At 40.3% G+C, this 15,689-nt stretch overlaps 1 protein-coding gene across 1 annotated transcript; it reads right to left on the bottom strand.

Moving 5' to 3' along the window:
• Positions 1–1,969: 1,969 nt before the first annotated feature.
• LOC141512055 (uncharacterized) lies at positions 1,970–11,722 on the bottom strand. The gene is given in 5 exon segments (XM_074220961.1): positions 1,970–2,124; positions 2,126–3,864; positions 7,340–7,435; positions 7,819–7,945; positions 11,464–11,722. Coding segments are annotated over 5 exon segments (2,202 nt in total). The 5' UTR covers positions 11,668–11,722; the 3' UTR covers positions 1,970–2,088.
• Between the last annotated feature and the right edge of the window lie 3,967 nt (positions 11,723–15,689).

The following is a 15,689-nucleotide window of genomic DNA, read 5'->3' on the forward strand; positions in this document are numbered from 1 at the left end:
CAGTAAATATGAAGTCATTATATTTATAAAATTAAAAAAACAACAAAAAAGGAACCTATGCAGTTTTCTAAAAAAATTATTTAAGAAATATATTCTCAACCATACAAAGCTGAGTCAGTTACCAAGATAGAATCAATTATTTTGATCTTTTGAAAAAAATGTTGTAGAGGTAATATGCAAACAAAAAGGATAAGGAGGGAAGTGTCCTGTACTTTTTTCCCCTACCTCTGGAGGTAGAGCTTGAAGCTGCCCTTTCATAGAAAGGTCTTTGTTACAACAGGGGAAGGGATCAAAACAGTAATTGAACTTGGGTCAGTAGAGGACACCAAATTCAAATCTTTGTCTGGTAGTCACCTTCAATGTGTGATACCTGCAATCTTTCACCTCGCAAATGCCAGTTCTTTGAAGTGATAGCAGAGAACACGGGTGCCCTGTGGGCAAAACTGAAAACCATCCACCTATTCCTAAGAGAATTCATGGAACCAAGAATGGGGCTCTCTCCAGTTCCATTCTGACTCCTGGACAGAAATGCCTGTTGCTCTGGGCCCTACTGAAGGAAGGGTGGAGGACCACAAGACCATATAGATGTGACAAGTAAAGCTATGAGAAAGGGAATTGAAAAATCCAAAGATGGCCTGTAGATGGCATGCTCTGTACACATTAGTGAAGGCCTTGAGACACTAAATCTCAGACTGGGGCAGAGGTATCTCTCAATGTATTATCAGGATGCTGGGATTCAACCTGGAAAGGCATAAGGAGATGTTAGAAGAATTTTAATTGTGTAGATGGTGGTGGAGTAATATCCCAGAGGAAGTTTTACACATCAATGACAAGTCCTAGGAGCAGGAGCCAGTGGAAGGTTCCCAGGTGCTTATTTACCCCCATCAACCCAAGGATTCGAGGATGGATATCATGAATATAGAAGGAGTGGCCTGGAATCTTATTTTTATTAAACTGTAATTATCTTTCTATGTAATTCTATGTGTCTTTTTGATGTATTTAAAAGCCTTATTTCTAGAAAGGGTACTTGGACTTTATATGATTTGAATAAGGGAGTACTGAGCTAAGTCATCAGACACACTTTCTCCTCCAGAGATCTCTCATTCCAGTGTCTAGATATGACTAGGTTGGACCCTGGATGTGAGGCAATTAGTGTTAAATGACTTCTCGAAAGACAGAAAGCACATTGTCAATAGTTTTTGGCTGCATTTGAATTCCTGTCCACCTGATCTGAAGGTCAGAGCCCTTTCTTTCCACTGTGCCACCTAACTTCCCCCAAACTTTATCCTACAGCTGAAGGGGTCCAGGACATAAAAAGCCATTAAAATCTCTCATGAACTCCTCCCCCAGCAGTTCCTCCTTCCTCTTACTCAGGGCAAGTAAAATTCTAAGGTATTAGGCATGGACAGTTCTCAGCTTAGAGAAAAAGCCTGAAGTTCTTTTTCTTGGTATAGGAACATTCTCTGACCAGGTAGCAATCAGTAACATTTCAGCAACAGCTAGAGGATGCAATGAGTAGAGAGCTGACCCTGAAGTCAGGAGGATCTTAGTTCAAACCTTGCTTACACTGTAAGATTCGCTTTCCTTAATCATCCTTGAAAAGGTGAATAGTGCCATGGAGAGTACCTTAGAATCTACTCAGAGATAATCTCTGGGAAAGGCTTTCCCACTGAATCCATAAATAGTTTGTATCCTGAGAATTTTCTGCTAATGTACACCATTTGAAAGATCTTTCTCATTCATTCAGTGGTGATATCTGTATATCCAGCATGAATTCTCTGAAGGGAAATAAGGGCTGAATATGGCCTCCTGAATTTATCACATTGATTAATATAGTTTTAACACTGATTACATTCATAAGATTTCTCTCCAGTGTGGATTTTCTGATGAACAGCAAGACTCGTGCTTGTTGTGAAAATCCTTCCACATTGATTAGGTTCATAAGGTTTCTTCCTAGTGTGCATTCTCTGATATATAACAAGTTGAAGTTCTGTTTGAAATTCTTTTCACACTAATTACAATCATAAGATTTGTCCCCAGTATGGTTTCCATGATGTCAGCAAGAGGGAAGCTCTGTTTGAAAGTCCTTCAACAATGATTATATTCATAAGGTTTCTCCCCAGTTGTGGACTCTCTTATGTACAGCAAGACTGGAGTTACATCTGAAAGTCTTTCCACACTGATTACATTCATAAAATCTCTCTCTAGTGTGGATTCTTTGATGTACACCAAGACTGGAGCTTGTTCTGAAGGTCTTTCCACACTGATTACATTCATAGGGTTTGTCCCCAGTGTGGATTCTCTGATGTACAGCAAGATTGGATCCCAGTCTGAAAGTCTTTCCACACTGATTACATTCATAAGGTTTCTCCCCAGTGTGGATACTCTGATGTTCAGCAAGACTGGAGTTACATCTGAAAGTCTTTCCACATTGATTACATTCATAAGGTTTCTCCCCAGTGTGGATTCTCTGATGTTCAGCAAGAATGGAGTTCTGTCTGAAAGTCTTTCCACACTGAATGCATTCATAAGGTTTTTCTCCAGTGTGAATTCTTTGATGTATAACAAGACTGCAGCTCCAGCTGAAAGTCTTTTCACACTGATTACATTCATAAGGTTTCTCCCTACTGTGAATTCTCTGATGCACAACAAGTTTGGAGCTACATCTGAAAGTCTTTCCACACTGACCACATTCATAAGGTTTCTCGCCAGTGTGGATTCTGTGATGTGCAGTAAGGCTGGAGCGCTGTGTGAAGGTCTTTCCACACTGATTACATTCAAATGGTTTCTCTCCAGTGTGGATTCGCTGATGAACAGCAAGACTGGTGTTTGTTGTGAAAGTTCTTCCACATTGACTGCATTCATAAGGTTTTTCTCCAGTGTGGATTCTTTGATGTACAGCAAGATGGGAGCTGGTTGTGAAAGTCTTTCCACAGTGATTGCATTCATAAGGTTTCTCCCCAGTGTGAATTCTCTGGTGTATAGCAAGATAGGAGCTTGTTTTATAAGTCTTTCCACACTGATTACATTCATAAGGTCTTACTGCAGTGTGAATTCTCTGATATATAGCAAGATTGGAGCCCAGTCTGAAAGTCTTTCCACACTGATTACATTCATAAGGTTTCTCCCCAGTATGGATTCTCTGATGTTCAGCAAGACTGGAGTTACATCTGAAAGTCTTTTCACACTGATTACATTCATAAGGTTTATCCCCATTGTGGATTTTCTGATGTGTAGCAAGACCAGAGCTCTCGGTGAAAATCTTTCCAAATTGATTACATTCATAAGGTTTCTCTCCAGTGTGTATTCTCTGATGTACAGTAAGATCACAATGCTGTGTGAAAATCTTTCTACACAGATTACATTCACAAAGTTTCTCTTCAATGTGGATTCTCTGATGTATAGCAAGACTTGTGCATGTTTTGAAAGTCTTACCACATTGATTACATCCATAAGTTTTTTTCTCAGTGTGGGTTTTCTGATGTACAGCAAGAAGGGAACTCCATCTGAATGTCTTTCCACAATGATTACATGTATAAAGTTTCTCTGTAGTATCTATTCTCTGATGAACAGTAACGTTAACCCTCCTTGTAAAAGTCTTTCCATGTGAATGACATACATAAAGTTTGTCCCTAGAATGTAATCTCTGATGTTTAGGAAGTTTATCTTTTTTTTGGAAAGCTTTTCCACATTGATTAGATTCATATGGTTTCTCTCCAGTGGGAATTCTCTGACATAAAGCAGAGATTTTTCTCCAAGTGTAGTCATAAGGGATATCATTCATGAGTCTCTGCTTGTGAGTTTTTTCCTCTGAAAGGCTCATCTCTGAAGCAGTCTCTTTGATTTCAAGTCTGATCTCTCCTTCTAAAAGACACAAATATACACACATGTATAATTATATCACCTTCCCTTCACTGGCAGAAAAACCAGTTCATTTACATTGTTAACCCAGGCAAAGAGAAAACTTCAAACTTAAATGGTCAGAGTCAATCATTTGAAAAAGTCATTAGCTCACATTTGATTAAAATGATGATTTCCAAACACATTTGCAACCACAAAATAAACCAGTTATGACATAGACCAGGCTGGCATTCTCATTACATTCACATCTCAAGCTATTAGTTCATATTAGCTGATTGACTTGACCAAAATATCAGTAACTGAGACTGGAACTTAAACATTGTGACTGGGCAGAAAATTGTCCACAATACTAGACAGATTTTCTCCACTTTGAATCTTGGTGCCTCATTTTCATATTCACTTTTAATCTTTTCTTTTTAAACAATATAATGTTTCATGAACAAATATTAACAATATATTAACAAATATCTATAATTTCATAACCTAGCTTATCTGAAAGCATGATGAAATTTCCTTGGTTAGTAATTTCAATCTTATTTATTTGGTTTCAGTGTCTAGGATTCAGATCAATGACAGCATTATTTTTTTGTATATACCAGAGCCATAAGAAATTTTGTTTGGACTAGACAGTTAATATTTCTTTACAAAAAATTACCTTTAAATGTCTAAAAAATAATTTAAAAACAATACCCCTAGGGGAGACTAGGTGGCACAGTAGATAGAGCACCAGCCCTGGAGTCAGAAGTGCCTGAGTTCAAATTCAACCTCAGACACTTAATAATTACCTAGCTGTGTGGCCTTGGGCAAGCCACTTAAGCCTTGCAAAAAAAAAAAAAAAAATCTAAAAACAAAAAAAAAACTAATTCCCCTGTACTAAACACTACTTCAAAAATACATTTTTCATGTATTTATACATGTATTTCATGTCTGAAAATATGTCTCATAAAGGAATGAGTCCATCATCTATTTAAAAGGAAATGGACAGTATAGCTCTCTAAGAGTCCTCTTGCGGACTTTCAATTCAGTGGCTGACAAAGCCATTGGAGGTTCCAGACAGTGGACCAAGAGGTTAGTGCTGGAACCTTAAACAGTAAATAAGGGCCCGATTTTATTACAAAGACATTTTTTCTTTCTGATAGCAAGTATGGTTTCCTCCATAATAAGATTCTGCCTGCAGAGATTCCAAACCATTACAATCAGACTTGTAATGCTTTCGGCAATATGAATAATGACACCATACTTTACTTCAGGCTATACTTTCAACTTCATATCAGATTGTTTCCAAACTTCACATGCAAATTGTCACTGATATGCACAGACCCTCTTTACTGGAAGCTATCATCCTTTTTTTTTTAGGGTTTTGCAAGGCAAACAGGGTTAAGTGAGTTACCCAAGGCCACACAGCTAGGTAATTATTAAGTGTCTGAGACCGGATTTGAACCCAGGTACTCCTGACTCCAGGGCCGGTGCTTTATCCACTACGCCACCTAGCCACCCCTTATCATCCACTTCAATGATTATTTATCTCCCTGGTAATCTCTTTAAGAAATTGTTTGGCAATATGGATTAGCCCTTCAGTAGAGTTTCAGTAAGAGTGGAGCTGCACTACCAACAGGAGAAAAGAAAGTCCAAAGAAATTCTATCCTTAAAAATATGGTTTTAAGAGTAAATATTGTTTGAAAAAACAACGAAATAACATATGAAATTGACCTTCCAGGCCACTTAGTGTTATCAATACACTATTTGTCATGAGTCTGGTTAAAAAAAAACCTTTAATATAGTAACCAGCAATTCATTGTATTGACTGGTTAGGGAACTAAAAACAAAATCAAAAAGACAGCAAGCATTTCCATTCCTAATCAAGAGCTTGCCCAGTTCTTCCATTTTCTACCTACTATGGGTGGCTAAAAATCAGAATACCATTGGTCATAAAAAGAAGTTCATGCTGGACCTTAAAGTCAGGAAGACTCAAATTTTCTAGTCCTATGACACTGGTAAAAGACCTCTGTCTTCTAGTTTCTTCATTTGTTGTATGCGCCTAATATTAGCACATAACTCCTAATTTTATTGTGAGGATTCAATGATAATATGTATAAAACGCATGGCACATGACCTCCTTCCTTACTTCCCTCCCTATGAAAATAGTAGTTAAGATAGTACAGTAGATGGAGCACCAGGCCTAAAATCAGAAGACTCAGCTTCCTTACTTCAAATCACTTAACCCTTTTAATTAACTCATTTGTAAAATGAGCTGGAAAGGAAATAGCAAACCACTCCAGTATCTCTGCCAAAGATACTCTAAATGGGGTCACAAAGAGTAAAAGCTGACTGAACAACAACAAAATATGTGCATTGTTATTATTATCATTTGTTGATTTCTGCTCTTTCCTCCCCAATTTTGCTCACATTCTTAAACCCTTCATTTCTTATGTCCAAGTTGTCTGCAAAGCATTTCCATCTGCAAGAGCTAAGTGTGAGGTTCATTACTTTTTGCTTCTTCTCAAACCATCTCCATGCTTGAATAGTAGACTGCAAGCTCAGTGAGATAGCAATTGGTTTTTGTCTCCCTTTGCATGCTCAGGAGTAGCACAGTGGATAGAACCAAGTCACAGACTCTAACGCAATCTCTACCTTCTTTTCTCTCCCTTAGTTGTCAAAGGCAAGTTCTGTCTTCTATCATCAATCTGTCTCTTACCTTTATCAGGTTCTAACCCAGGTAGAACCTGACTAGACCCAGTACTAAAGTGATATTCTCCCTTCTGGTTAACCTATACTTCTCTTTCTCTCTCCATATATTATCACTTGAGAATATGGTCTCATCATTCACAGAATACTGGAACTCCTTTCTGTTCCATGAACAGGACATTCCACCTCCTGACTCTGAGACTTTTTCTCGCTTTCTCCTTTGGCCAGAATGCTTGCCATGGTTTTCCCAAAACCTCAGCTAAATCCCACCTTCTACAATCAATCCTCTCTTGACTAGTTCCAATTTATCCTCTCCATATTAAATTCTTACAAAGATATTTATGTGCTGTATGCTCCTCCTGACTGTGAATTCCAAGAGAGCAGGGAAAGGCCCTTGCCTTTCATTTTATGCCCAGTGCTTAGGGCATGACAAGTAGAAGACACTTAAATGTTTGTTCACTTGAAGACCTCAGATAGAGCTGTATAACCTATACTGTTTAGCCTAAGACTTAGTTTCATGTCCCCAAATTCTAATGACTTTTTATAGGATCATAGATTAATCACTAGAAAGGAGCTGAAAGGCTACAGTCCAATCCAGCATTTTTACCAGAGGGGAAAAGTGAGGCTACTCACTGGTTCAGAGACTTGCCCAGGAAGCCACTATTAAAAGAAAATCTGAAAAAGGATTCCAAGGCAGGTTTTCCTGTCCTTCTAAATCTAACCCTTGCTTCACCATAACATAGAAAAACCTTTTGTAATCACAGCTCTCATTTGTTGCTTTCACCACACTCACCTAGGCAGCAACTCCACAAGCCTTCTTGCTCCAGCAACCAGAATGGTTCCCTTTGCTCAACATAAGAGATCACATCTTATCTGGAAACCGGAAGCCCTGGACATGAAGAATAAATTAGGGATGAGCTTAGAGAGAAACTTGTAATTTAATTCTCTTTAGGGAAAGGGCTATGCATATGGTCATCAAACATATCTTTCTGTTCTCACCATCAGTGCTGATAATCTAAGAAGTGATTAGACTAAGTAACCTCTAGATTAGTTCCATGATGATTTGATCTTTGACCTGAAGCAATCTAGAGCTTCAGAAGCAACAAAAGAAACCCTGAGGTTCCCATCACTTACCATTTACAGGGCAATAGACAGCAAGAAGACCTTGTCTCTTAGACACTGGAGACCAGCATTTTTCTCGTTCTCATAAGTGATAATTCCTCCAAATCCCAGGGAATAGAGGCTCAGAGTTATAAGGGGAAGCATCCTTACCCACAGAGAGCATGTTCCACACATTCTCCAACATGACCTCTTTGTACAACTTCTTCTGAGGATAGTCTAAAAGAGCCCATTCTTCCTTAATGAAATCCACAGCCACATCTTTGAATGTCACCAATTCCTAAATTATCAAAAATATAGAATGTAGAGTTAGAAGATACTTCAGAATTCCCTAGACTAACCAACATCAATTTAGGAGGAAACTGAAGCACAGCAAAGGGATTTGAATAAAAGCCACATCCTTATGAGTGGCAAAGTCAATGCTTGAAGCCATAGTCATGAATAGCCTAATGATTATTTGGGGGAAAAAAGCTGAGAAATGTGAAGATCAGAGAGAAAGTATGTGAAATAGGTTTATCTATAGGGGAGAAAGGGAGAAATAATGATATAAGTGATATCTTATAAAAAATCAGCTGTGATGAATTTGTGAGAAGGTGACCAATACTGGGTATTCTGGGAGGGGGGAATGTAAAGTTTGATGTGATCACTTAAAAGATTGCTTCGTGGATGGCAGAAATGATATCTGGATAAATACATTCACAGGATTTTAAAGAGCTACTATTAATCAAAAACTGGAATACACTAAGTGATATGAAATGGTTCCCAGGCAAGTGAAGAAGAGTGATCTGTTTGTTTCATAGAGGGCTTGGTCATGAACAAATTCATCAGAAAAATGTTGCCAATTTCTTGTGCGAAGTGCATGATCTAAATGAACATTCCCCTAGAAGTGTAGAACTTCAGGAGAACAGGATTCAAGAGAATGAGTTAAGCCAACTGAGGGGCCATATATAGGAGAGGTAGGCCACATCTAAAATACCCTGAGATCTGAGAGGGATCATCTCAAGTGCTACATGTCCATCAAAAGTCTTCCCAATGGGCTTAGAATTGATGGTCTTTCATTTTATTTTCTTCCATCACAAGTATTGGATTCACTTTATCAGAGATTCTGTTGTTTGAGAACGAGTCTCCAACTATCCATAAAATTATCTTTTCTTATTCATTATAGTAGTTTTTTCCTTGAAAAAAATCTCACTGGCATTCCTAATACTATATTGTAATATAGTATTATAAATGTTAGCATTAGCAATAAGAAAAAGAAATTGAATGAATCAGAATTGGCAATGTAGAAGCAAAACTTTCACTCTTTGAAGATGATTTGATGGTATAGTCAAAGGACACAAAAAATCATCTAAAAAAATGTGAAACAAATAAATTCAGCAAAGTAGTAGGATATAATACAAACCCACATAAATCAATAGCATTTCTATATATGAACAACAAAGTCCAAGAGCAAAAGATAGAAGGAGAAATTCAGTTTAAGTAACTAGACAACATAAAAAAACTTGGCAATCTGTCCCCCAAGACATTCAGTTTCTACTGAATGAACACAATTATAAAGCACTTTTCACACAAATAAAGTTAGATCTCAACAACTGTAAAAATGTTAATTGCTCATGGTTAGGTTGAGCTAATATAATAAAAATGACAATTTTATCCAAATTAAATTACTTGTTCAGTGCCAGACCAAGCAAAGGACCAAATAACTATTTTATTGAGTTAGACAACATAACAACAAAATTCATAAGGAGCAACAAAAGGTGAAGAATATCAAGGGAATTGATGGAAAAAAAAGGAAAGGAAGGTGACAATTCTCTACTAGATCTCAAACTATACTACAAAGAAGAAATAATCAAAACTGCCTGGTACTGGTTAAGAAATAGAGTATTGGATCAGTGAATCAGAATAGATTAGAAAGAAACAGTAGTAAATAACTTCAGTAATCTATTGTTTGATAAACTCAAAGATATTAGTTTTTGGGATAGGAACCCACTATTTGACAAAAATTGTTAGGAAAACTGGAAAATAGGGTGACAAAAACTAAGCATAGGGGTAGCTAGGTGGCCCAGTGGATAGAATACTGGCTCTGGAGTCAGGAGGAGGACCTGAATTCAAGTCTGACCTCAGACACACTAGCTATGTGACCATGAGCAAGTCACTAAACCCCATTGTTTTGCAACCTCCCCCCCCCCAACAAAAGAAAACAAAATAAAAAATTAAGCATAGACCCACATCTTACACACTATACCAGAATAAGGTCACAATGGGTATGGGATTTAGTCCTAAAGGGAGATACAATAGACCAATAAGCAGATCAAGAAATACTCTCTATGTCAGATCTATGGAATGGAGAGAAATTTATGACCAAGTAAGAACCAATACAATATAAATTGCAAAATAAACTATTTTGAGTAGATTACATTAAAAAGTTTTTTTTTCACTAATAAAAGCAATGCTGCCAATATTAGAAGGAAAACAGAAAATTGGGAAACAATTTGCACGGCTAGGGGCTCTGATAAAGGTCTCATTTCTAAATATATGGAGAATTGCATCATATTTATAAGATGCAATTTTATTGTATATAATAATTGCATAATAAACAAATTTACAAGGTTAATTATTTCCCAATAGGTAAATTGTAAAAGGATATGAACAGTTTTCAAATGAAGAAATTAAAGCTACATATAATCATTTGAAGAAATGCTCCAAATCATTACCAATTAAAGAAAGGTAAATTATAACAACTATGAGGTTCCACCTCATACCTATCATATTGTCTAGGATGGCACAGAGGGAAAACTATGAATGTTGGAGAGGTCTTCAGAGAACTGGGACATTAATACATTGTTGGTGGAGTTGTGAACTGATCCAAACATTCTGAAGAACATTATGGAACTATGCTCAAAGAGCAATAAAATGATACCTTTTGATCCAGCAATACCAATATTAGGTCTATATCTAGAAGAAATCATAAAAAATGTGAAAAGTCCCACATGATCCAAAATATACATAGCAGCTCTTTTTGTAGTGGCAAAGAACTGGAATTGAGGGGATGTCCTTCAATTTGGGAATGGCTGAACAATTTATGGTAGGTGAATGGTTGGACTCTAGAGAAGCATGGGACAAATTACAGAACCTGATGCTTATTGAAGGGAGTAGAACTAAGAGAACATTGTACACATTAACAACATTGTGAGTGGATCAGCCTCGATGGATGCAGCTCCTCTCAGCAGGTCAGAGAACTAGGACAACCCTAGGTGATCTGCAAAGGATGATGTTATCCACATCCAGAGAAAGCAAAACAAAACGAGGCCAAAAACAATCTACAGAATCTGAATGAACCCCACATTCACTGTTGGAAAATTTCCCGCTTCTGTCTCCTATCTCATGGTTTTCTTTCTTTTCCCTTAATTAAAATTCCTCATTCAGAAAAGGGCTACTGTAGAACAGGTTAAGCACAGATGTGCGTGTACAGGATTCACCAGACTATTTGCCTCTGGTGGAAGGGATGTGGGAAGGGAAATTAGCTGGAATGAGAATTTAAAAATAAAACACAGGAAAGGGGAGCAATTTGGAGTGAGAGGGGTCAGTGCTGGAGATGCCTTGTACTAATGACAGTTTGAACCCCAAAAGCAGACAGCAGGGCGGGGGGCGGTTCCTACTGGATTCACTCCCATGCCTATTTGTATAAGGAAATGATCCATACATGAGGCACTGCCAGCTTCCAAGAGACTCCTCTGTATCTAGGGATGTGGCTTGGAGATGGCTGATGTTGGTCAGTTTGGGAGGGACTGCACTCACCTGGGTTGGGGGGCTGGGGTTCCTGGGGGTCATTCTCTCCAGGTTTCCTACTTGGTCCAGACCTTGGTCCTCTGCAGACTGAACTGGGGAGGAAGAACTGAGGGGCAGAGTCTTTTCTTTCTCTTCCTGGGCAGGAGGCTGGCCTAAAAGAATGGATGGAGGGTGAGGTCCCAAGGAGATTAGACTAGACAGACCCAGGCCCATTCCTCAGGGCAGAGACCTCCACCCTACAGAGTCAGAGTCCAGCTGGGAAACAGGAAAACCTCCCCCGCTTCCTTTTGCCTCCTCCTTTCTCCATCCTCCAACAGTCCCCAGAGGTAGAAGGGGCTTTGGGGTCTCAGACGGATGACGGCCCTCAGAGCCCCAGGGGCTCCTGGGGCAGCGCCCCCCTCCCAACATCCCCTCTCCCCAACTAACACCCAGGTTGTCTAGACTCCAGCTGAGTCTGGCGGGGGAGGCTGGGGAGGGCTCTGGGAGGGAGCCCGGGGCTGGGAGGCGCCACCTGGCCTGGGATTCGGCCCTGAGGGTCGGGGAGCCGAGGGGCCCGTCCGGGACCCTGGACAGGGACGGGACTCCAGGCTGCCCCCGGGGACCCCCCGGAAGAGCTGAGCTTGGAACCCCGAAAGGGAGACTGCAGCCGGGGAGCCGGGGCCTGGGGCTGATGGGAAGCGGGCCAAGAGCCGGGGACCCCCGGGCCGGGGCCAGGTGGGGGGCCGGAAGGCGGGGACCCCCGGGCCGGGGCCAGGTGGGGGCGGGTGAAAGCAGGCCCGCGGGGCCCGTGGGCAGAGTCTGAAGTTCGGGGCAAGCCGGGGGGCGGCGCCCCGCGTGCGAAGTGATGGGGGGCCGGGGGGCAGGAGGGGGAGCAGGGGAAGGGGGCGCCCCAGGCCCGGGGGGGCTCAGGCCTACCGGGAGCTGCAGCCCGGCGTGGCCCGGGAGGCGGAGAGAGGCCGAAGTCCGTTAGGGGAGGCCCGGGAGCTCCGCCCACCCCGGCCCGGCCCGGCCCGGCCCCCAGGAGCCGTGTCCTCCAATCACAGACGCGGGTTGGCCCTCAGGACCCGCCTCCCTGCGGCCACGCCCCCTCGGGGGGCACTTCATTGACCAATGGGATGAGGCTCTGCTGCCCCGGGCTCCGCCCCCAGGGCTGGAGTTCCATTCACCTGGCACAGGCACCGGGGAGGCGCCTCCCTCACCTGCCCCGTCCCCGCCCCTTCCAGAGCCCAGGGGGTTTGAGCTCCGAGGGGCTGGCAGCAAGGCCCCTTGGGCAAATGGCAGCGGAAGAGGGCATGTAGCTGGCACTGCGGGGGCCATGGGCCTGGGAGCTCCTGATCGAGTTTCTGGAAAGTCTCCTATTGAGAACTGGCACCTTTGGGCCTCAGATGGGATCTTCAGGCTGAAGCGGTGACGCCGAAGGGACAGGCGCTGGCAGGAGGAGGGCTCTGGGAACCCGGCTGCGGAGGCCTCCTCTGCTCAGAGACTTTGCTGGGAACCGAGGAAGTTGGAGCATCTGATAAATCTGGAACATGGCTTCTGGGACCATCAGGCTCTTCGTTTTACTCCCATTGGGATTTCTCCAACAGAGAAGATTTGCTGGACTGCCTGACCATGGATTATGAAAAGTATCAAGTCCCACCTGGAATAGTATGTAGAGGAGCCCTCCCTCCCTCCTTCCCTCCCTCCCTCCCCCCTCCCTCCTTCCCTCCCTCCTTCCTTCCTTCCTTCCTTCCCTCCCTCCCTCCTTCCTTCCTTCCTTCCTTGGCAGGAGGTGATGTCATATCTAGAAATCCAAAAACTAAGAAACTGCCCCAAATTCTTTTGAACTGAGGACACAAGTTACTTCAAGAAGTATTTATTATGCAATCAGTTGACTATGAACCAGATGTAGGCTAAGAAAGAGTTGAGAGTCCCTCCTCTCCAGGAGGAACTACCTGGCACAGTGGATCACTGGACTTGTATTAGCCAGATTCATTGTTGTGAGTTCAAATTTGAACTCAGATACTTGCTGGCTGTGGGACTCTGGCCTAGGCATTTATCTTTGTTCCTCTTTTCTAAAATGAACTGGAGGACGAAATAGCAAAATACTCTAGGACCTCTGCCAAGAAAATGCCAAATGGGACCACAGAGTCCGACAAGACTGAAATGACCCAAAAACAGCCCCACAGGAAATACACATTCTAAAGGACTGAGTCAAGTGAAGGATTTATTAAACATCTAGTGCAGTGAGATTCAGGGACTTTGGGACCTACAATGATCAAGAATGGAAAAAGAAAAGCGAGATAGAATTTGAAAACCACTAAATATCTAAACACATTTCTATACACCAATATACATACATAGACCCAGGCTTTCTAAGGAACTCGTTTATGATCTGCTTGATTTCTTTTTCCAAAATAGATCTACATAGCAATTATATTTCCTCTTCTTTCAATAGAGGTAATTAATATTTTTGTAAAATTCTTCCATTTCATTTAAATTGTTGTATTTATTTTTGGGGGGATTGGGCAAAAATGACTCCTTATAGTTGTTCAAATTTCATCTTTGTTACTGGTACATTCACCTTTTAATTTTTGATACTGCTGGTTTGGTTTTCTTCTATTTTGAAAAATGAAATGAACTAATTGTTTAATTAGCTTTTTCATGAAAGCAAATCCTAATTTTAGTTATTCAATATTTTACACTCAACTTTGTAATCTCAAATTTAATCTTTTTGGATTTCCAATTTAAAGTTTAATTGGGGATGTTTCATTTTATTTTTTAGGTTTTTTTAGTTGCATATCCAATTCTTGGTATACCCTTTTGATAATTTATTGATGTAGCATTCAGAGATATAAATTTCCTCCTTATCACAGCCTGTGCTGTATCCCATAAATTCTGATATGTCTTCTCAATATTACCAATCTCAGTAATAAAATTAGTGTTTCTAGAATTTGTTTTTTAATCCACTCATCTTTTAAGCCTGGGTTATTTACATTTGTCTTTTCTTTATACAGCCTTTCTTCCAGAGAACACCTATTTGCCTAATTACACTGCATTAGGATCAATTCAAAGATGACCTAGAAGTTAGTCGTATATTTGATTAACTAGTTCAGTAATCTCTTAGGTTGGTTTTTCCCCATGTGTATGGTTTTAAAAAACTGAAATATGTTCAAATAACATGGGTAAAGACCAATAAAATCAAGGAAAATATTGAAGTTCAACTCCATTATTTTTGGAACTGCTTATTACAAAAAAGGTTGTGGAGGCCATATAGCCCCACTAACCTCCTTGGGAATAATGTGCAGTACATTGGCATAAAGAGTATAACTTAAGATAGCAGGGATATTCACATGTCTGCTCTTTCTGCCTTGTTCCTCAGTTTGGTTAAGTACCAATTTCTGTACTGGTGAATGGTGGTATTTAGTTGTGGGAAAGTGTCATAGCCAATTTGACAATTTATTAAACACAAAATAACAATAAATCTCTAGCTTTTACACTACAAAAAAAAAAAGACTGGATTAATCTTCAGGGCAGCTAAGTGGAGCAGTGGATAATGCACTGTCCTTGGAGTCAGGAGGATGGCAGTTCAAATCCAGCCTCAGATATTTGACATTAATGAGTTGTGTGTTCTTGGGCAAATCATTTAAACCTGATTGTCTGCCATCCAGGGCCATCTCTAGTCATCATGAAGATCTGGCCACTGGACCCAGATAGCTCTGGAGGAGAAAATGAGAATGATGAATTGGCACAGCACTCTCACTCAAATCAATTCATGTGCTTGTCATGATATCACCTCTCTGATGTCATGGTCATCTTTGAGAATAAAGGAGAAACATCATTTAAACTTCAATTAGTTTTTAATTCTTATTTCTTTGATCCCTTATTAAGTATAATATTAATACATTATGATCTGAAAATAATGCTGTTAATATTTTTATTTTTCAACTTTTAACTATAATATTTTTATGTACTAATATAAAGTGAACCACTGAGAAAAAGTGTATTCTTCTCTATTTCCATTCCATCCAATTCTCTTCAGATATCTACCATATTAAATTTATCTAAAATTCTATCTACTTCCTTCACTTCTTTCCTATTTATTTTTGGTTTTGGTTTATCTAGGTCTGAGAGGGGAAGATTAAAGTCTGCTATTATGTCTGCTAGTCTTTCCACATGTAATTCATTTAACTTTTCTTTTAAAAATTTATATACTAGGGCAGCTAGATGGTACAGTGGATAGGGTACTAGTCCTG

This window comes from Macrotis lagotis, chromosome 1, assembly GCF_037893015.1.
Source record: "Macrotis lagotis isolate mMagLag1 chromosome 1, bilby.v1.9.chrom.fasta, whole genome shotgun sequence".
NCBI lineage: Eukaryota > Metazoa > Chordata > Mammalia > Peramelemorphia > Peramelidae > Macrotis > Macrotis lagotis.